This window comes from Ambystoma mexicanum, chromosome 4q (genome assembly GCF_040938575.1).
Source record: "Ambystoma mexicanum isolate Mex_15411 chromosome 4q, UKY_AmexF1_1, whole genome shotgun sequence".
NCBI lineage: Eukaryota > Metazoa > Chordata > Amphibia > Caudata > Ambystomatidae > Ambystoma > Ambystoma mexicanum.
The window spans coordinates 1,249,470,136-1,249,493,192 of NC_090928.1; the positions used below are offsets into that span (position 1 = coordinate 1,249,470,136).

At 50.6% G+C, this 23,057-nt stretch overlaps 1 protein-coding gene across 1 annotated transcript in view; it reads right to left on the minus strand.

Annotated features, from left to right (window-relative positions):
- The window catches only part of LOC138468323 (exportin-5-like), a 1,170,237-nt gene that overhangs the window by 689,797 nt on the left and 457,383 nt on the right, over positions 1–23,057 (minus strand). Inside the window, exon 13 of the mRNA XM_069608829.1 lies at positions 12,957–13,085. Coding sequence (XP_069464930.1) covers positions 12,957–13,085 — 129 coding nt within the window. The remainder of the gene's footprint in view (positions 1–12,956; positions 13,086–23,057) is intronic.

Below are 23,057 nucleotides of genomic sequence, written 5' to 3' on the forward strand. Positions count from 1 at the left end.
GGAAACGAGTTCCGCGAACCAACAGCATCCTGAAGGATTCCGACGCCACGACGCTTCACATACACTTTAGTCTTGAAGAAACTTTACTTTATACTTTACTTTATACATTTATAACGCGCCGAAGCTCGCAAGCATCAGGGCGCGACAAGCACACGAAGGGACAAATCACGGGACAACATAGAAAAGAGGACAGAGGACTCAAGGGAGTCCATGTTGAAAATGTAACGAATTATCTAAAAAGTAACGTTTTCAGCTGCTTCCTAAATAGCGAGTAGCTACTTTCCAATCTAAGATTGTCAGGAAGCTCATTCCAGAGCGCAATAGCTTTGGTGGGGAAAGCTCTCCCGAAACCAGTAGCTTTGACTCTAGTGTGGCTAACTTTGAGTAGCCCTTTTTTTGCTGATCGAAGGAAACAAACACTTCCAGATGAAAAATTACGACGCTTCACGTACGCAATGCAACTGTCCTGCGAATACGATCACTTCCTGGAATTACGTCACGACGCATACACGCGCGCACGATGTTTGAAGGGTTCCTTATTCTACTCAACTCCTACTGCGCAATGCGTTTTACTCAAAAAAACAAAAAGAAACGCAAGCGCTAGATACTGTAAGCGAACACTTTTAAATAGAAACTAACAGGCAATCACTAAAGAAAGGATTACACGCGCATTGTTAGTATTATTACACGCGCAAATGCAAACTCCGATTAAAAAAATATGTGCAACAATGTAAATTCAAAATAAAAAAAATAAAACTCTGAACTATTTCTTCAATAAAAAATGAAAGTATGAACATAGATTTCACTCAGTCTTTTTCTCTTAACGTTGAATTCAAATAGATAATCCTCTACGTTAGACTTTGAAGATAAATAAAATTAGCTTGGTTCATCTGTTCAATCTTCTCAGCTTCTAAGAATGCTTCACTTCAACTCCGAAGCAAAAGGAAATGGATATTCTAAAATTCTACTTATGGGTTTACTAAGAATTAAGTGTACTTTAAAATAAATCACAAGAGCTAAGAAAACTGCAACCTGCCACTATGGCTACTAAAATGAAAGGCAGTTTAGAACTCTGAGCAACATTCCAAATGACCTAACTATTTACACCAATCATTGCTGCAGAAAAGATTCTCCATCTTGCTTTGGGGAAATGAGTGATTCCTGAATTACCATTAAGGAATATTAATACCAGTATCATTTTCTAATTCAAACATAACCCAAACATCACACTTTAATTGAAAACTACATCCAAAAGGTTTTGTGTGCTAAATGATAATTTCTTAATTACATGTGTGAGTAAAAGAAGTCTATGACATTTATCTGGGAATCATAACTATGTCCTTTAAGGTTGTGAACCTTTGAAACTCTAGAAATGTACCATGGAATCCTGACAGTCTCATGGTGGGGCAGAATACAGTCGGTCAAAATGAAAATTCTCCCCAGGGTGCTTTATTACTTTCATGCCCTCCCTGTGACAATTCCAAGTTCCTTTTTCAAAGCACTGTCCAAGGCCATTTCATTATTTGTGTGGAACAGAAAACCACCCAGGGCCGTTTTTACTGCACCCATCAAGGCAGGGGGCCTAGCACTTCCGCACTTTAAGAATTACTACCAAGCTGCACAACTCTGGATTCTGAGGGAATGGCTGGCAGAGGACCATTGCACAACCTGGGCAATGCAAGACAGGGCAGTGGCTAGGACCCCCTTGCAGGACCTATTGTGGAAACAGCATAGACACCCGAACCCCCGACTTAGTGAGGTCATGAAAACCACCATTGGGGCATGGGACGCTCAAACCAGGAAGGGAATCATTGGCCCCCTTTACACCTATTTGCCATAACCCACTGTTCCAGCCAGGATGCAAATTAGGGGGTTTTGAAAAATGGGAGGAGGCAGGGTGCCGAAAAATTGGCAAAATGACCCAGGACAATGAACTAAGGTCATTTGCGGACTGCAAAAAAATGTGGAAACTGACAGATGCAGACAGATACAAATATGAGCAGATAAAGCACGGGCTCACCACTCCAGAGATATTCCAGTCAGCCACAAGAGATTTGACACCATTTGAAAGATATATACTATCCAATCCGGGCGACAGAAAACTGGTGTCAACACTATACCACTTCATAAACACACCGACAGAAGAAGGAACAAGTTACTTACCTGTAACTGTTGTTCTCCAGCATGGGTCTGGCATGGATTCACATGCTCATGAATATTCCCCGTCGTCAGGCTGGGAATCCTCGGTAAAGAAAAAAACCAGTATCAGTTTCGTTTCTGATCTGTCTTTCGTAGTAATAACCAATCACTGGTCACTGCGTCATACTGACCACAGCCAATGACTGCCCTCTACCTAAGCCCCGCCTCTGGCAGCCATCTTCAGATTTGGAAGCACGTGAAGTGGCAGTATGAACAAGTGAAGAGCCGCAGAGGGGTAGGCGGGAGGGTTCGGCATGTGAATCCATGCCGGACCCATGCTGGAGAACAACAGTTACAGGTAAGTAACTTGTTCCTTCTCCAGCATGGGGTCTGGCATGGATTCACAGGCTCATGAATAAAGAATACATAGCAGTACACACATGCACAACCACGGGAGGTGGCAAAGGCTCAACATTAAGCATTACATCAAACTCAACATTAAGCATCTTACCTCCTCACCAGGCTCACCTCAGGCGAACAGGTTGCGCAGCACTGCTTGGCCGACCCTGGACTCCTCCCTGGAATCCCGATCGACGCAGTAGAATTTCGTGAAGGTGTGCGTCGACCTCCACGTAGCAGCCCTGCATATGTCCAGCAGGGGCACACCAGAAAGGAACGCCGTGGTAGCTGCGATCGCTCTGGTGGAATGGGCTCTCGGACGGCCAGGCAGCGGTCGGTTTGCCAACCGATGACAGTACATGATACAGCCGGAGAGCCATCTGGAAATGGAAGCCTTCGAGAGTGCCTTCCCCTGATTGACAGGTCCAAAATTCACAAAGAGTTGTGACGTCTTCCGAAAACACTGTGCGGTCCACGTAGTACTTCAGCGCTCTAGCCACATCCAGCGAGTGCAAAGTCCTCTCAGCCGGCGACAAAGGCGACGGGAAGAACACAGGCAACACCAAGGGTTCGTTGAGGTGGAAGTCCGACGGCACCTTGGGCATGAAGGAGGGGTGCATCCTGAGCACTACCCTCGTGTCGTGAAAAGTCAAGTACGGGGCCTTGCAGGAAAGGGCCTGGATCTCTCCCACTCGTCGTGCGGAGGTGATGGCCACAAGAAACGCTGTTTTCCACGACAGAAACTTCAACGGGGCCGAGCGCAGAGGCTCGAACGGAGGTCCCATGAGCTTGGTCAGCACCACGTTGAGCTCCCACGCCGGGGCCGGAGCCTTCACCGGCGGGAACGATCTGAACAGTCCCTTCATGAACTCTTTCACCAGACGATGAGACCACAAGGACGTCCGCCCCGTGGTTCTGGTGTATCGGGAGATCGCAGCAAGATGAATCTTGATGGACGCGTGCGCCAGTCCAGCTTTGGCCAGCGTCAGCAGGTACGGCAGTACTAGGGGAGCCGTAATCCGTAGACGGTTAATCTTCTGTGCGTGGCACCAGACAGAGAACCTCTTCCATTTGTGTCTGTAGCATTTAAGAGTCGAGGACGCCCTGGCCTTTGCAAGAACCTCTCTGCAGTCGGCCGGTATGTCGTATCCTCCAAACTCTAGCGCTGCAGGAGCCAGGCCTACAAGTTCAGCGATTTCGGGTCGTGGTGGAGGATGGCGCCTCCTTCCCTGGAGAGTAGATCCGCGTCCACCGGCAGCTTGATTGACGGGGACGCTGACAAGTCCAGAAGGTCCAGGAACCATATCTGCCTCAGCCACGCAGGTGCGACGAGGATCATCCTGCACCGTGACCTCTTGAGCTGGTTGATGAGCCGGATTAGCAGTGGCAATGGAGGGAACGCGTAGAGGAACAGGCCCTCCCAGGGGAACGAGAAAGCATCGCCCATGCTCCTCGCCTGGGGAAACCTGCTGGCGAACCTCCGGCACTTGGAGTTCGTCGCCGTCGCGAACAGGTCGATCTGGGGTGTGCCCCACCGTCGGAAGAGGCGATCCACTAGATCCTGCGTAAGCTCCCACTCGTGGCACGAGCGCAGCTCCCTGCTGAGTGAGTCGGCGATGGTGTTTTTTATCCCTGCCAGATGAAACGGCACCAGAAACATCCTTTGGGCGACGGCCCAATGCCACAGGTCCTGCGCCTCCTTGGACAGTGCTGGGGACCTGGTTCCGCCCTGTTTCCTGATGTAAAACATGGTGGTGGTGTTGTCGGTGAAGATCCTCACCACCTTGCCCTTGAGGGACGGAAGGAAGGACCTGAGGGCCCAAAACACTGCACGGAGCTCTAGGACGTTGATATGTAGTGATTTCTCCGTCGGGAGCCAAAGGCCTCTTGTGTGCAGATTTTCGGTGTGCGCTCCCCACCCTTCCAGGGAGGCATCCGTGGTCACTGTCTCCTGGTGGGCTGGGGTCTGAAAGTCCATGCCCGCCGTCAGATGCGCGCGGGTGCCCCACCACCGGATCGCTCGTCGGAAACTCTCGTCTAGTGTGATCCTTTCCTCGAAGCTGCCCGTCGTTTGGATCCAGCGCGCGTCCAGGAACTCCTGCAACGGGCGCATCCGGAGCCTGCACAGGGGAATGAGGTAGATGCAGGAAGACATCATTCCGAGGAGGGACTTGATGGACCTCACCTTGGCCGCGTCGGCCACCAACATCCGTTGTACCTTGCCCAGGATGGCCCTGGTCCTCTCCTCCGACGGGGAGGCCAGAAGGGACACTGTCGAGCCTTGCTCCCAGAAACAGTGCGTCTTGCGGGGGTACCAGGTGGGATTTGGCGTAGTTCACGGAGAATCCCAGGTCCGTGAGAAGCTGGACGGTCCTTGCCGTGTGGTCCACGGCGAGCTCCGTCGTCTTGGCTCGGATGAGCCAGTCGTCCAGGTAGGGGTAGACGTGGATCCCCTCTCGGCGCAGCTGCGCCGCCACCGGTGCAAGGCACTTGGTGAAAACCCTGGGTGCCGACCGTAGTCCGAAGGGGAGGGCTTTGAACTGGTAGTGACGCCCTTGGACCACAAACCTGAGAAATTTTCGGTGCCCCCTTAGGATGGGAATATGGAAGTAGGCATCCTCCAAATCCAACGACGACAGGAAGTCTCCTTCCTCCAGCTGACCCAGGACGTGCTGGAGGGTGACCATCCGGAACTTCTGAGCCTTGATGAACTTGTTCAGACGTCGCAGGTCTAGGATGGGGCGCCATCCTCCCATCTTCTTCTTCACGAGGAAGTATCTCGAGTAAACTCCGGAGCCCCGAAGCCTCTTTGGAACGAGTTCGATGGCGCCCTTCCTGAGCATCGCCTTTACCTCCCGGAGAAGCTGCGGGACGTGAAGCTCTTTCCTGGCCACGGGGGGGACGCGCGGGCACCTTCTTTGAAACTCGAGCGCGTGGCCCCGGGCTAAGGCGTCCAACACCCAACGGTCGGTGGAGATGGACTCCCACACGCTGACGAAGCTCGCCAGCCGGCCTCCCACCGGGGTGCTTCAGTGGGGGCCCGACCCCACGGTCGGTTCAATCCTGTTTCGACGAGGCTTTGCCGCCTTGACCTCCTTGGCGACGACGGCGGGGTCCGCCCGACTTGCCTCGTCCCCTATAGGCCTCCTGAGACGACGAGCGGGCCGCTTGACGGTAGGTGGAGGAACCGCCGCCGGAGCCTTTGGAGGCGCCCTTGCCTCCGCTGCTCCGAAAGGGCGGCCGTCATTGTTGCAGAACCCCAAGGGCCCGGGCCGTCTCCGTGTCCGATTTAATGGCCTGAAGCGAATCGTCCACTGTTTTACCAAACAGGTTGTTCCCATCGAACGGCATGTCCAGGACTCTGGTCTGTACGTCTTGACGGAAGTCCGTAGCCTTGAGCCATCCACGCCGCCTAAGGCACACGCACGCCGTTGCCCAACTGGCAAAATCCCGTATCGGCGATGTCCGTCGCAATAGTGATGGCGTGGTCCGACGCCACCTCACCTTCCTGTAGGATCTCCAGGGCGTCCGCCCTCTTGTCGTCCGGTAGGAAGTCCAGCAGGGGAGCCAGTTTGTACCATAGCTCCCTGTCGTAGCGGGCCACGATAGCCAAGGCGTTGGCCACCTTAATCGTCGTCGCTGCAGACGAGATGACCCTGCGTCCCATAGAGTCCAATTTCTTTCCCTCGCCGTCCAGCGGGGAAGTCGATGTGTAGGCCGCACCCCCCCCCGCTTTCTTCCTGGCCGCCGCGGAGACGACGGAGTCCGGGGTAGGCTGCGCCCGGAGGCACAGGGGGGCCGCGTCCGGGACCCGGTACTTCTTTTCGTACCGGTCTCTTCTAGCTGGCGTCGTGGAAGGGTTCTTGAGGAGGGCGAGGCACTCATCCCAAATGTCGTCCAGTAGAGGCACCGCGAGGACCGTCTTCCTCTTGGCCTCGCGCCGTTGATAAAGGAATCCTTCCTTCTTCTCCTCAGGGCAGAGTTGGAAAAGTTCGGATGCCCTGGCGATCATGGAGTGGAACGATCCAATCTCGTCGGGCGGAGAAGCCCTGGTGGGAGGTGACGACGGAAGATCCTCGTCGTAGACCTCGTCGTCCGTACCCGTCACGGCCGTGTCAGTCCCCGTATCATCCCCTCGAGTCGTGGACGGGGAGGAGGGCTGGACGGGGCGCGACGGCTGAAAAAGAGGTGGAGGGTGAATCCTCCTTTTCTTGGGAGGAGGAACGCCAGAAGGTCCTGGTTCTGGGTCCCCCGACGGGAGTGGTTCCTCCGCTGGCAACGGTAGTCTCGTCCTTATCTCCGAGCATAAGGACTGTATAGCCAACAAAATGGCCGCCGAGTTGCCTTGCGGCGCTGGCAGAGGGGAATCCGACGGGCGATCAGGGGCGCCCTCGACGATGTCATCGTCACCCGCGTTGGGATCCATCCCGACGGGCCGGTCTTCTTCCACGCCGAGGCCGTGGCTTAAGACCTCGATCAGCTCTTCCTCCGAGGTTGAAGCCGAGTCTGCGACGACACCCTGCCCCCCCTTTTTCTTCTCCGCCGGAGATTTCACGGGGGTCCTATCGATGGGCATAAAAGAGGACTCCCTCTGAGGTGGCAGGGAGACTCTGAGCCCCGAGGTCGCCACCACTGGCGTAGCCTCCACAGTCTGAGCCAGGGCCGTCGCGACAGTCTCGATACAGGCCTTGGCCGGATGGATTAAGGCCTTCACCACCTTAGGTGCGCTCACCGCCTTATCCTTGAGGGGGGGGGGGAACACTGCCTCGCTCCCCCTCCGATGGGGCCTTCGAGCTCGACCGGGGCCTCTCCAGGAGCTTCGCCGGGTGCTCGGCCTTCCTCTTACCCGACCCAGAGCGTTGGCTCGTGGTTGATGGTACCGGGGAGGGTGCGCCCTGCCTGGCGCCCGTAGAGCCCGACCGTTCGGCGCTCCCGGTGCCAGCGGACTCGCGGTGCTTGGCCTTGTGTTGGACCCCCGTCGCCGGGGCGTCCTCAAAGGTCTTAGAAGACCGCTCGGATTTCTTCCTCTTCTTCTCGCCGGACGGGCTCTTCCCTTCCAGCCAGTTGGCGAGACGTTGATGGCGGTCCTTCATGGTCCGCTCCGACATGTTGCCGCAAAACGCACAGTCCTTATCCACGTGCGTCTTGTCCTCATGTAAGCAGTAGAGACAAACGGAGTGTTCATCCTCCTTAAAGACATTCTGCAGCTGGCATCCAGGGCAGACCGTGAACAGCTTTCCGGGCGTCGAGCTTCCCTTCTCCTGGGCCATGTCCGGGACGGGCCTGAGAAAACTTCTGGAGTCCTCCAAAAGCGTAGCTCGACGAAATCTTCACCCTTGAGGGGTGCAGACGAATCCGACACGGGTCCCCGTTGATCGGATGGAGAGTCGGTAGAGCTTGAGGCTCTTTTGACCGAAAAAAACGAAGTTTTTGAGAAAAACGTGAAAAAAATAGCACTAACGCTCGAGAGCAATAGCACGAGGATCCCAACACATGAACGTGCGGTAAAAATCTGAAGATGGCTGCCAGAGGCGGGGCTTAGGTAGAGGGCAGTCATTGGCTGTGGTCAGTATGACACAGTGACCAGTGATTGTTATTACTACGAAAGACAGATCAGAAACGAAACTGATACTGGTTTTTTACTTTACCGAGGATTCCCAGCCTGACGACGGGGAATATTCATGAGCATATGAATCCATGCCAGACCCCATGCTGGAGAAATAAAATCGACATACATGAAAAGATGGGAGGGTACGCTGGGGGAGAACATTTCTAGATTGCAGTGGGAGGAACTGTGGATTGATATCCCAAAACTCAACCGAGCAGTCCAAACAAGGGAAATGTGGCTCAAAATTATCACGCAGTGGCACTATACTCCAGAAAGGATCAATTCAATGTTTCCGGAAATGCCGGATAGCTGCTGGAGAGCGTGCACGGAAAAGGGCACTTGGAGGCACATATGGTGGGATTGCCAGGGTGTGAAGGGTTTCTGGAGGGAAGTCCAAGCGGAAATGGCAAAAATATTCCCAGATGCAACACAACTGGGGAGGAACGGGTTTGGTTGTGCGGAATGAAGGACCTACACGCCAAAAGACTCCACAAAGCACAATGGAGAAGCTTCATGGGCTCAGTTATTGCAACCTGGGTCACATTCTCCCAAAACTAGAAAAAACGGGACCAGCCATTGGTGTTTACTTGGCTACAAAAAGTTTGGTCACAAATGACAATGGAAAAGATTACACACCACCTCCAGGTTCAGAAGCACTCCTTTACGAAGGAGTGGGGGGCGGTATTGAGTATTTAAAGTCGGACTATATGGAACAATGGTGCCCGCATAATATCAAAATCTCAGACATTTTTGGCACTTAAACTTTTCTAGACAGTACGCATGGCATGTGATCCTACTCTTCTCGGGGGTGGGGAGCAGGGGGTGAGTTGGTGGAATTGATGTTTTGATGTTATGTTTTACGAAAACAATAAAAATGTCATAAAAAAAAATAAAATAATCAGGACATTCTTCCCCCGCACAGCCGGCAGAAAAGCCTTCAGGGCTAGCCTGACGGTCCTCCGCTCCAACAGATTGATATGGAGTCTGGACTCCGACGGAGAACAACGACCACTGTCAGCTCGTTGGCATGATCTCCCCATCCCGTAAGGGATGCGTCCGCCACCATCGTCACCTCCGCCCATGGTAGCCAAAATGGAGCCCCCTTCATCAGATTGCCTTTGAAGGCCCACCACAGAAGATCCAGGGCGACCAAGGGCAGCAACTGAACGGGATCCGACATCCTGCCGGAGAACTGCGACCACTGCATCTTGAGAGCCCACTGCAGAGGTCTCATCCGCAGCCTGGCCTCTGGCACCAGTAGAATGCAGGATGCCATGAGGCCGAGCAACCTCAAGAACTCTAATGCCGGGAGACTCTGGGCATGTTGAAGCTTGTCCACCATCTGCAGAATGCGATGAGCCCTCACCTGGGGAGGCGAACACTGCCCCAAGGATGTGTCTAGCACTGCTCCGATGTACTGGAGCTGCTGGGTAGGTGTCAAGTGGGACTTCAAGTTGAGGGAGAAGCCCAGCCTGTGAAGGGCATGGCAGGTGACCGACAGATGATCCAGGACTTGCTCGGGAGAGCGTGCACTGCTCAACCAATCGTCCAGGTAGGGGTAGACGTGAATCCCCCTTTCCTGAGATACGCTGCCACCACCACATTAACTTGGTGAAGACCCTCGGGCGGAGGTCAATCCGAACGGCAGGACCCGAAACTGAAAATGTGAGTCGCCAACCGCGAACCTCAGGTACTTCCTGTGCTTAGGATCAATCGGCACGTGAAATAAGCATCCTTGAGGTCGAGAGACACCAACCTGTCCTGAAGTTGAAGGGCCTGCAGGACTTGAGAGAGAGAATAACCATCTTGAACATGTCCTTCCTGAGGAGCTTGTTCAAACCACACAAGTCCATGATGGGTCTCAATCCCCCGTCTTTTTTCGGGATCAAAAAATATGGGGAATGCCATCCCCTGTTCCTCTCCGCCCCGCTCCAGGCACCAGTTCAATGGTGCCTTTCTCCAGCAGGGCTTTGATTTCCTGCGCAAGGAGCAGATCCGGACTCTTCAAAGAGCTTCCCCGCGGATTGTCGTGAGGCCTCTGCCGGAAAGGAAGACAGTAGCCGTGGGCTATGATCTCCAAAACCCACACATCTGAAGTAATGGCACGTCATTCTACAAGATGCTGCGCCAGCCTTCCCCCCAATTGGCGAACCATGGGATATGGCCTCATGACTGAGCTGAAGCGGCTGCGGCAGTGCCTGAGGGCAAAGAGGCAACTGCCCGAGCAGCATTGGCACCTCGAGTACCTTGTTTTCCACCTCTGGTACTCCTACGTTGGCCACTTTGACTGGCAGCTCCCCTAGATCTACCAAAGGAAGAGTAGTATCAAAAGGAACCTCCCCTCCATTGCTGTCCCCTAGGACGAAAAGGCGGAGGTTGGCGTACTGCAGCGCTCAACGACTTTGCTGCAGCTTTGGAGGTCTGCAACCTCTCAAGGCTCTCATCAGCCTTGCTGCCAAAAATATGGTCACCATCAAAGGGCATGCTGAGAAGCCGGGACTATACATCAGGAGCAAACCCTGACTTCCGCAACCACGCAAACCTGTGCATCACGGTGCTGGCCGCCATGGACCGGCTGACACAGTCTGCCACGTCCAGACCCGACTAAACAGATTCACACGTGGCATCCTTGCCATCCTGAACGAGGGCAAGAAAACCATACCGTTCCTCCCCTTCGGAAATATGTTCAGCCGCCAAAGAAACAATTCCACAGAGTGTGAGTGAATCTTGCCAAGGCACAAACGGAGTTGGCTGCCTTTAAAGCCATACCCCCCGATGAAAACACTTTCTTCGCCCAACCGTCAAAGCGCTTGTCGTCCCTATCCGGAAAATGATAGGGTTCGCAGCCTGCTTTGCTGGGGCCGTAGCCGCCTGCACCACCAAACTCTCCGGAGTGGGGTGCAAAGAAAAGTACATGGGGTCTGCGTATTTTTTTGGTAGCGACTTATTCACTGCCGGAAGACTCTCCAGAGCAGTCCAATCCGCCGCCACCCTTCTTTGTAAGGCCCTATGAAATGGCAGCACCGGGTCAGTGGGTGGACCGTGGTCCAAAATATCTGTCAAGTCATCCTGCAGAAAATCCACAGGTGGATCAGACCACCCCAAGTACTCCGTCACCCTCGACATGAGACGCCTGTACGATGACTCGGCGTGTGTACCAGGCTCAGGCCTGCCAAACTCAACCTTCGGAGAGGTGCCCAGACCACTGGCGTCATGTAAGGATTGACGCAAGTCTTCCATCTGGCTATGACCTGATAACAGGTCATCAGGAACCTCAGGAGGAAAAAACCACTCCACATCTGACCCTTCATCCACCTCTGAGATTTAATCCAAAGGCTGTAATAAATCACTGGATGAGGGTACAGAAAAAGGCTCAAACACAGGCCTCACTGATTTACTCAGGGCCTTCCTCAGTGTTTCCACCGGTTTCTGGGGCACCTCCGATAAAGCCTCCTCAAAAGGCATCGACGGAATCGGCGTCGAGCGAGGCCGTTGTCGAAGCCGTCGGTGCTTCGAGGCTGGAGCCCCGAGCGTGTCCTTCGACGCCTCGGCGCTGATGGCGTCTATGACTTCCACGGAGGCGGAGCTTCGAGAGAGCCTCCCGACGGACATGGCGCTGATCGCATCGATGCCTTCTTAGAGGGCGTCGAGGACCGGGACCTGGAGCGGGCATGGCTAGAGTGATGTACCTTGTCCGATTGGGACCTAGATGACTCCCGATGATCGCGCCGACCGCCTGAGCCTGAAGGCGTGCGAGCGGTGGCCCATGCGCGCTCCTTGCCGGCTTCTCTCGAAAGCATGGATGGAACGGAGCCCTGTGATTCGAAAATCGCCATCATCTCCTTGCGAAATGCGTCCCATTCCGCTAGAGATGAATGCTTGTTGGGACAAGCTACCCGCCGTCTGGCGGAGTCCTCGGACGAGGACTGGGAAGGCGACCGGTGACGGTGCTTCCGAGTGTGCCTAGAAGAGGCAAAGGAATGGCGGGAACCACTACGGGACCGAGATCCCCTGGACTTACGCCAACGCGGATGGTCGCCCCTCGAATCGTCGGTTAAAGCCCAGCGGTTTTCGACCTATGGGGTTTGGAAACCCTACCTACAGATAACTTCTTCCGCTCCCGCAAGGCCTTAGAAGTCAAAGACTGCCATTCATCGCAGTCATCTGTGGCATGGTCCTCGCCGAGGCACCACAGGCAGACGTTGTGTGGGTCCGTAAGCGACATCTTGGAACCGCAGTCGCAGCACTTCTTGAAGCCCGACCTCTGGGTAGAAGACGAAGACATGATTCTCACAAAAAAACAAGTACGAAGAACAGATTCAACAGGAGAAGAATCGAGGCGCGCCGAGATTCCGAAGCGAACACGTTCGCGGAAAAAACGGAACTGAAGCTACGGGCGTTGTGCATCCTACATATAATATCCGGTGACATCGGCTCGACGGAGGCCCTCGAGGGACAGCGTACAGACGTCATCAACGTAGGACACCGACGCCAAACATTTTTCCGAAGCAGCACAGCTGTGGCGATTACTGTCATAGATGTGGAATACGTCGGAGGACACAATCCCTTCGAAATCTGCTTTAACAAGGTTAGAAGTGGATTAAATGAAGTACGAATGCACCTGAGCAGAGCAAAGAATGGTAAGCACGTAAGACATGACAACACTGGGTTTACATGGTACTGTAGGTTAATTAATGCATTGTATCCCTAGATTATCATGCAGCAAATCCTATAGAAAAGTGCAATTGTTTATGAACGACTCATGATGTGGGATCCAGCACAATGTATGGCTACCAGGTGCGCAACTCACAGTTCACTGGTCCAGTATCAACAGGAGCAGACAGCTGGTACTTGAGCCATTCGGCAGCCATCTGGAAGCCGGTCTTTGGGTCAAGTCGGCATGCCATCCTCATCACCTCCCCCTGCTGGGCACGGAAAGCTGGAGACAAATTTAAACCATGGTCATTCAAGTGATGAGGAAAGATCAAACATTGTATATGCCACCTTAAATGCACAACAGCACGACAAACACATAGCCTACTCCTAGTAGATCACAGCAACAAGGCTTTCAGAAACTGATTAATAGTGGGGGAAAAAAAGATCGATAACCATCTGCCAGGAAGAAAACCTTCCTTATTTATAATCCTCGTTAACCTTTAAGCACAGGTGTTAAAATAAATTTGCATAACCAGCCCTGTGGGGGGGTGGGAGGGGGGGGGTTCCGAGAGACCAACTTTGTTGGTGCTCAAGGCTAAGGACTTTGCTGGGCCATACTCCCACAGTGGAATTTAGGCAGGCTTTCAATCACCATGTGCAAGTACAGTTAACACAAATAAAAATATATTATGCATTAGTAATACATTTTATATTTGGGAGGATAACTCAGGAGCAACGAGTTTGTCTTGGAAGTAAGACTATGCAGAGCAACATGCTCAAATCCCAGTCCCGCACTTAGAGACTTGACTCCGGTGTTAAGCGCATTATAAAAGATTAATTATTAAACTTTAACACACCAAGGAAGGCAAAACCCAAGTAAAGCGTACACAAAAAAAACTAAAAAAAAAAGTACTTGCCGCGGCCTCCCTCTGTCCAGGACACAACCAGTTGGTAATCTCAAGGTCGGATTGCCCACAAATTACATTACACTAGATCACAGGAAAACAATTCAATAAAGCAGAGTAATGAAAAGAGCAGTGAAGTTAATGTTATATCCTGCCTTATAAATATGAGGCAAACACCCAACTTTAACAGTCATTCCGCTTCAGGTAAGAAGGTCCAGTGCCAGGGACTTTGTGCTCAAAGTTTGATGATACTGCCTGGAAAAGCTAGTTCAAAGAGATCCCAGGAGTATGTATTTTGGGCGGGGATAGGCAGGAACAGGGAAGGAATGGCCACTGGGATTAGCGTGGCCATGGGCAGTCAACCAGATAACAACCAAATGCCTACATGCTTTGTGTCCATCCTCGTAACCCAAGGGTGCTTACTAAACTGTATAGTGGGTGAGATAAACACCTAATCTAGACCTAAATCTAAGATGGGAGCAAGCTACGACCATCAAATCATAACCAAACAGTCCTAGTAGAGTCTAGTCAAATAAAATGGCCTATACTACAAAAAGCTATTGCCAATACTTACCACTATGCTACAAAAGAATGTGAGCTAATATTCACAAGAAAAGAATAGTGTTCACAAAATGATAAGTCAGGATGTTATGGTCAGGGTCTCCCTTCCCCACGTTTTTAAGCATAGGACAAGGTGGGACTCAGCACACTCCTCGGCTTCTCCGGCACAAGCTTATAGTTACTTTTCTCAATATCAGGACCTTCTGTGTCCAAGTCTCTTTTATGCAAAGTGTCTTGGTTCAGAGGGCCTGATATGCCAAAACAAATGTTCCTTCAGTCGATCTTCACGTTCGGTGATTACCCTTCACCCTTGGATTCCCCTCAGCCAGGATTCGATCCTTTTCTCAATTGTCAGCCAGCCTCAGTCGACTTAGATCGACCACTCACTGTGGACATCCCTCAGTCGGGTTCATACTTGTCGTCACAATGTAGTTTACTTAGTTTCTTCACAGAGCAGGATTCATCTCCTTTGGCATCCCTCAGTCTGGTTCACCATCGCCTTTCAAACTCACTCAAATCATTTGAAATATTCAGAGGTCCCAATGTATGAATTCAGTCAATTATATTCACAGTACAAATAAGTTACATCAATCAGAGAACATCCAAAAGTAAAGTACATAACATTGCAGGAAAGGATTAGATAGCTTGTGCAGGTAATTGGTCACATATAGCGGATAGCCATAATTTGACTTTGTGTTTGAATACGGTGGGAGAGGGTAGGGTTCTAATGGTGAGTGGCAGTGTGTTCGAGTTTGGCAGCTAAGACTGGGAAGCCAGCGCCTCCAGCTGTCTGTAGTTTGTATCTGGGGATCATGAGACATTGTGCTTGGGAAGATCTGAGTAATCGTGTGGGTAAATACTGAGAGAACCGAGAGGCTAGGTAGATGGGGGCCTGGTTGTTGACACATTTGTGAGTAATGGCCAGGGATTTCAATGATATCCTTTGGGCAACTGAGAGCCAGTGTAGACTTTTCCTAGTTTCGGTGATGTGTGCCGATCTAGGAATGTTGAGAGCCGCTCTAATAGCATTATTTTGAGTGATCTGGAGCTTGTTGAGGTTGCGTTGGTTGGTGCCTTGATCGAGAGCATTACAATAATCTAGTTTGGACATGACCAAGGTCTTAGCAAGAATAATGGCATTCTGAGTGGAGGGAATGGACGGGAGGCTGTGATCAGCTTGCATGTGTAAGCAGAGGCAGCAACAACCACATTGGTTTGTCTATTAAGGGATAGTGTGGAATCAAGGTAGATTATCAGAGTTTTTGTATCTTTGGATACTTTGATAGAGTTACCATCGATATTGAAGATGTTAAACTAAGGGTCAAGCTTATTGAGTCTTTGTTGGTTGCCAAGGATGAGGAGCTCTGTCTTATCATTCTCTGTCTCGTGTTGAGCCATCCAAGCTTGGACAACTTGGTAGATGTCATTTAGAGCTTTAGAGTCAGCGATGTAGTCACCAGTGATAGGAATGAGTATCTGGGTGTCATTAGCGTAGTTGGTATAGGTGACACCCAGATAGTCAAGCACATCAAACAGAGGTTTGGTAAATACATTGTAAAGTGTGGGAGATGCACATGACCCTTGTGGGACTCCACAGGGGACCGGAGTTGGATCTGCAGAAGCGGTGGGGGGGGGGGGGGGAATACTCCTGTGCCTATTGTCCAAGAAGGATCTGATCCAGTCAGTTGCTTTTTCGGAAAGGTGGGCAGCTGTTTTCAAATGCTGGCAGAGGAGTCGGTGATTGACCAAATCGAAGGCTGCTGACAGGTCCAAGAGGAGAAGGAGGGCCAGTTTGCCTTTGTATTTTAGTTCCTCCATTTGGGTTTTGAGGTCTAGTAATGCTGTTTATGTCCCATGCTTAGGTCTAAAGCCAGATGGTCTTGTGCCAAGTAAGTTGTTAGTTTCTAGATACTTCTGTATCTGTAACTAAGCTGCTCTATCTAATATTTTTAGAAGGAACGGGACCGTGGTGATGGGTCTGTAGTTGGATGGTGTTTCTGGATCTAGTGTGGGTTTTTTTTAGCAAGGGGATGACCCACGCGTCTTTTAGATTGTTAGGAACAATTCCAGAGTGGAATGAGGAATTAATGAAGGCGGTAATTAAAGGGGCAAGGTCATGAGGCGATTCCTTAATGATCGGTGCAGGGCAGGAGTCGCCTTGGCAGTTGGATGGTTTTAGATTACTAACAATTTTTTCTACCTCAGGAATAGTGAGGGGTGTAACGCTAAAAGGGGTGTGGGTGAAGGCAGTGGTGTCCGTCTTGGGAGTGGGGAGTTTAGATTGGGAGGTGGCAAGAAGGCAATTTTGTTTGGCATTGATTTTAGCTTGTAAGGTGGTTATTTTTGTGAGGAGAGCATTTTGGATATTATTGCACCATGTGTTGTCTTTGCTACATGTGTCAAGGATAGGCGAGGGGGATTCTAATTCTTTGAGAATTTTAAATAACTCCTTGGTGTTGGATTCTGCTTGCGAAATATGCTGGTTGTACGTCTCTTTTTGCTTGAAAAATCGCTTCCTTGTAGTTAAGAGAAGCGATGAAGAGGTTGTCTTTGTTGGTTGCGCAAGGGAGAGTTCTCCACAGCGCTTTAGCCTTACGTTTTTCTTTACGCAGATCTCTATGTTGTGGTGTAAACCATGAGTTCAAATGAGCCCGTTGTTTAGCTTTCCATAGTTTTTTGAGCGGTGCTATAGTGTCGATGGCTTTGAGGAGTGTTTGATTGAAGGTGTCCACTAGGATGGTGAGGTTGTTGTATTGTAGAGTACAGGTGTTACGAATAGGTACGATGAGGGGGAGTAGTTTGTCCTTGGTGATGTCTTTTTTGTTCCTAGTAGGAATAGGGGGCGCTATATTAGGTTTAGGAGAGGGGTTGGTGGCAGGTATGTGAAAGACGATGTGATGGTCAGACCAAGCACAGGTAGAGATGGAGCTTATTGATGTGTTACAATTTAAGTCTGCAATCCAGTCGAGAGTTCTACCCTAGGCATGGGTGGGTTCGAGGATACGTTGCTGGAAGCCTAGGTTACATATGATATTGGCAACCTCAGTGGCCACGCTATCCTTAGGATCTGATAAACCAAGTTTAATGTCTCCTAGTAATCGCACTTGGGAATTGGGCTTGGTATTATCAGTAAGTACAGATGTAATATCCTCCGCGAAGGAGGTGATGGGTCCTGGTGGTCTGTAAATAAGGTGTAGTGTTGGTCGGTGACAAAGATAGTTTAACTGATAGAGATTCGGCAGAGCTAAATTGGGTGTTGGGGATGAGTCAGGTTGATGTTGTCCCTATGTATAAATGCGACGCTGCCCCTTTGGTGAGGTTAGATTGGCGTTCATTTCCAAGGATGGTGTAGCCATCTGGGATGGCAAGGGCCAAGAGTGGGCCAGAGGCGGCATGTAGCCAAGTTTTCTATGATGGCGATTAAATCGAGGTTTTGGACGGCGATAAGGTCTGTGATATCGAGAGTGTGGGCAATGAGGGACCTAGCATTGATGAGGCCTCCCTTTAATTCTTTAGTAGGGAGGGTTACATGAAGTCAGGTTGAGTATGCATGGTAGGCCGTGGGCTAGAGGTGTGAATGTGGAATGTGTTGTGCTGGGTGCAAGCAATGTGAGGCAGTCTGGATCGGAGTCTAGTATTCCTAACATGGAGTGAACACAGTTGATTCGGAGTGGGATTCGTAGCGAAATGTTGGAGCCACAAGGCAGGTGCATTCAGATATGGGTTGGTGGGGTGTCAGGGGGGTTAGATGTACTGTTATACGTAGGTAAGGAGAGGTGAGGAGAGCCAAACCCTGAGAGCCATGTCTTTTTAAACAATCTCACAATGTACAGTTTGATCCCCCTCGTCCGGGCTCAGACCTTCCAAAGCACTTTCCAATTTTAAAAAGACTTCCGTAGGGTGATCACGTCTTGCCGGGTCACTCAGTTTGTCTATGGCAGGTGCAGGCTGTACAAAAAACAGTTCGCACAGCGTTCCCCTCAGGCAGGCATCAACGCCTATTTCACAATTCTCTCAGTTGGATTCACTATTTCACAATCCTCAAATCTTCAGCAATGTGTGAAGGACTTTCGGTTGTACAAGGGGCTTGGCTTGACCCTTGTATGACCACCTTGTCACCTCACATCGGCCTTCCCTATGGCCTCTTGCTACTTATCGTTTTCAATAATATTGTATGATCACATTCTCTTTATTCAAGAGATGACCTTCCAACGAATGCCCAAAACAAATGTGTCAACAACAAAAGACCTCCATCGATTTTTCTTAAGGTTGCCACTGCAACCTTGAGCTAAAAGTTCGGTCCCCTATACGGTTCTTCCAACTCACCAGCTGTGTGGAACTCATTGGTGTTTCTTTTGCTGTTGGAGTCAAGGACAGTATCACAGTGTCAACCATGTCTCCCCGCCCTGGCTATCAATGTGGGAGGGTTCCATGTACCGCTGACATCCGTCGCATCATTCGCCAGCTGCGATTCCCGGGCTTGTGGTTTCTTTGTCGGACGCTTTGCGGGCCCGAGTTGAAAAGGGCAACGGCAACTACCTCCTTCACGTCCTTTCAGGTCTACCCGCCTCTCTCCTCCATTTGAACTGCCGTCCTGGAATAGCTGCTTCTTCGTGCATTCGGCCTTGCTCAGAGTGTGCTCTTGTGCTCTGCCTTTTATCCCTATGGGGAAGTGAAAGGGCAGTCAGGTGGGTGTGTATAGTTGTCAGCAATTTCCTGACTGTGCCCGACCCTTGTGTTGGGACATGTCAGGTAAACGCCTCTGGTCTTAGTCCGTTGTCGCTCACGGTGTGAGGAAGTGTTTGTGTTGGAAAAGGGGGGCTGTGGGGTAGAGTTTCTACATATCCTACTTGGCAGGATGGGGAAAAGGTGTCAAAAAGGAAGGGGATACCGCCTCTTACCCTTCCGTGTCCCACTTCCACTCCCTGAATACCCCTGGTTAGGGAGAATTCTAATTTCTGTGCTAATTCCATTCAACCTTTGAGACCACCAGCTCTTTTGCTGGACTTTTTTCATTTTAAACTTGGAGAGAGCAAGCCCTTTTGTCTCCCTCTGTCATTAAATAATTATTTTACTAGAAAACCTTGAGTGCAAGTGTTATTTGGATACTTGTTTTTGTGGATTTCGATGCTACAGCTCTGCAGCTCACAATTACACCTCTTGAGATAAGCCTGGCTGCTCAGCCACCCTACCAACTTGGGTGGTTGCAGGCCAATACCAAGAGGACAAGGCTGGTGTAGTCTCCCACAGGGTTACTACATCAATTCTTGCCTAACAACCCTCATCCAGGTGATCCTACCTTACTGGTTGTTAGGTAGAGATTTGGGGTAGGACCCTTTGGGGGCACTACAACAACCTCAGCCTCCTGGCAATAGGGATCCAACATTTGATATAAGTCGGAACTACACAGGTTGGTAGTGTGGCTGAGCAGCCAGGCTTATCTCAAGAAGGGTCAATGTGAGCAGTAGTGGAGTTACATAGAGATTCACAGTGACAAGTATTCAAACAAACAATGATACTCAAGGTTTTCTAAAACAATTATTAATTTACCAGTCATTTAAAAAAGCCTTCTTCAGAAGGGAGCAATATAAAATCAACACTCAAATACACTTCAGAAATACACACTCCTAGGTTTTTCAGAATCAGTAAAGACACATTGGGGATGGCACAGATACACTTCCTACACCCTCAGGTGACTTAAATATCACACTGTTGACATTAATATATTACTGTTACATTCAGAGTAGGCTTTGAGAGTGTACAATGAAAGTTATTAGAACAAGCAAGAAATCACAAATATTCTTTAAGAAGGCAAATACTTTTGGACCCTGCCATTTATAACAGAGGAGAGAAGCGTCCTTCAGGGAACCAGGCTAAGCCAATGTCAATGGGCAAAAGTCTATAGCTGAAGCAGGTGAGAAAGTCTTTGCACAATGTTTTTCAAAGTCTTCGGTGAAAAAGAAGAATCAAATTTAGGGCCACAAGCCGGGAGACTTGTGAAGTAGAAACAAATCTACACAGAGAGTTAAGTTCTCTCAGACTTTACAGTACCTTCAGGTTGAAGAAAAATGCAGCAGATTACTTCTGCTCCTGTGCAGCTCTGCAGATCCGGTTGTTCCAGGGCCTCAGTCGTGGGGACAAGAGGGAGGACTTCTGGGGACCACTGCACTACAATGGGACGGTCAACAAGGGCAACCGGCAAACAAGTCGCACTTCAGTGTTTCAGCTCTTTGCATCTACCGCAATCAGCAACACTGCAGTTCTTGGCTGTCGAAGGTGGGCCTTCCTTGCATCTGGGGATCCGCACTCTGTTGAGAGGGCTCAGGCTCAGTCAGTCCTGCTTCCTGAGAGTCCGGAGGATCTTCCTGGAGCTCATGGCCAACTTAAAAGCAACACACACAAACTGGTGTTCCTCTCCCTGGCTATTCGGTTCCAGCAGCGACTGCAATGGAAATTCAACCAGCTCTGAAAAGGATGTCCTGGTGAGTTACTTTGGAGTGGATTGTTCCCACCAACTCAAGGGGAGAAGTCGTGCTTGCAGGGCTTCTCTGTCGATACGAATTTGGAGCATCAGCACAGCAGCAGGGCTCCAGGAGTTGCAGCAGGCGTCCTCTTCAAGTTCTTCTTTGGATTCCTTCGTCCAGTGGTCGACTCTGCCTTCCAAGCCAAAAAAGCCTCGATTTTTATGCAGGTTTCTCCCATTAATTCCAGCCTGGTTGTCAATCACCAAGCAGGGTGGCTGTCCTTCCTGGACAGCCAGTCAGCCAATCACCTAGGAGTGCATTCCTGTCTCCTAGGAGACTAAGCACAGGGGTTTTCGGGCATCTCCCTCGCTTCCTGCCCCCACCAGACACTCTGGAGCCAGAGGCGGGCTTAACTCGTGAATCCTGCCAAAGGCAAAACGAACAAAGGGACCAAACCTGGTTTGGCAGGCAGAGTTAATATTAAGAAGGACCTAAACAACAAGAAATGGCTAAAAAAGAAAACGGGGCTATTTTGACAAAAATGGCACCCATGGGTGCCTTACTGTGGCTGCGAACGCAGCCTGCGGTAAAAACACAACACAGTAGTAAAGCACTGCCACCAGCCATTCATTGTGTAAAGGGTAACAACATTTTTTTACCTGAGAAGCTAGACAAAGGGGCTACTAAGTAACCCCTCCAGCACCCTATGGTGAGATAGTGTGTGCTGGGTCTAGAGAGTTACAAATGTAAGTAATAAAGTAAATTTCACTTTACTGCTCTCAGAAACAGTAGCTATCCAAGAGAACAACAGTTACTCATCATAGTGACCATCTTACTTCGTCCATAGTCTCCTTTTCTCCATACTTTTGTGACATTCCGTCCAGTGGGACAGGACCGGAGCACTTTTGTAAAAAAAAGCATCAAATTGAAAAATGTGTCCTTTAATTACGCGGGGTACCGCACGTGGCCGGAACCCCGCCCTCCAGAGCTCTGCCACACGCATCGCCCTTCAGTCCTTTTCCATCACCAGGTCCGAGACCTTTCAAGCAATAATAGAGGATACTTATTAGAGAGGACAGCGGACGGGCGTATGGAGGAAAGGGTCCTATGGACTAGGATTGAGACCGTCACTGCAGTGAGTAATTTTTTATACTCCTACATTCCGTACCCTTTCCTCCATACTTTTGGGAGATTACTAAGCACTCCTCACAGGAAATACGGGTGGATGGAACCTCCTTACTGAAAAAGGTTTTTAAGAACAGCCTGGCCGAATTGAGCATCGCCTCTGGAGCTCAGGTCTAAGCAGTAATGCTTACCAAAAGCTGATGGGGGAAAACCCACGTAGCTGCTTTGGCAACGGTTCGATGTGCTTACAGAGCGACCAATAGGAGGCAATGAGGGCAAAGCATAAGCTTTCATGATGACCCACAAGCTGCAAAGAGGACCACCTCTGGCGTGGCCCAATGCTGGAAAAGTTGGAGATGATATTGCTGTGCATCTCACACTCTTAACCGATGCAAACTGAATTAATCTGCGGTCACATTGAGGTGTGGACCCTGGAGCCAAACAATATTGGCCCAGCCCAAATTTGTATGGCAAGATCCACAAGGAAAGCAGAGTCTGCGTCGCCCTGCTTTTTGATGTAAAACCTCATTTTAAGGGAGGTATTCAAAATGGCTGCCGTGGCCCGTGGAGGTTGGGCCGCCATTATCACACACCAGGGGCGAACTGCATCACAGGAGCAACTGGAGCAATAGTGTCCCCAGGGGAGTCAGGGGCCCTGCGTGCCATCCTAGCCTTGAAACAAGGAACCTCGGAGAGCCGGTACTGGCAGATCTAGGGTGTTTACTCGACATGTAAAAGGCTTCCCCAGAATTAGCCTCTAGTGGAGGATCCTCGGCAGGTCTGTGGTGCGTGACCGCCTTCTTTCACCTCCTCAACAGACCTGGTATCACCACGGCCATACGCGCGGAAAGGCTTAGGGATACACATTACAGCCAAGACCCTTGATGAGGGACTCTCAATTCTGTTGGTGACTGATTTAGCCCCAAGCAGGGGAACCTCAAGTTTAACCCTGGTCTTATAGCCACCTCGAGAGGGGCCTCGAGCCAAGACTCGGTCCAGTTAGCTCCAGATGGAGAAGCCTCAGGGCGAACCCTGGTATCCAAAGCAACAGCAGAACTGCGGTCAGCCTTAGCCCCAAATGGAGAACCTTGGAAGAAGATCCGGTATTGGGAGACCGCTGCGGGCCCCGCTCCGGATCTTCCAGGAGTTTCTTGTGTGTCTCGCTGAGTCGAGACCAAAAGGAGTACCCGAATCTGAAGT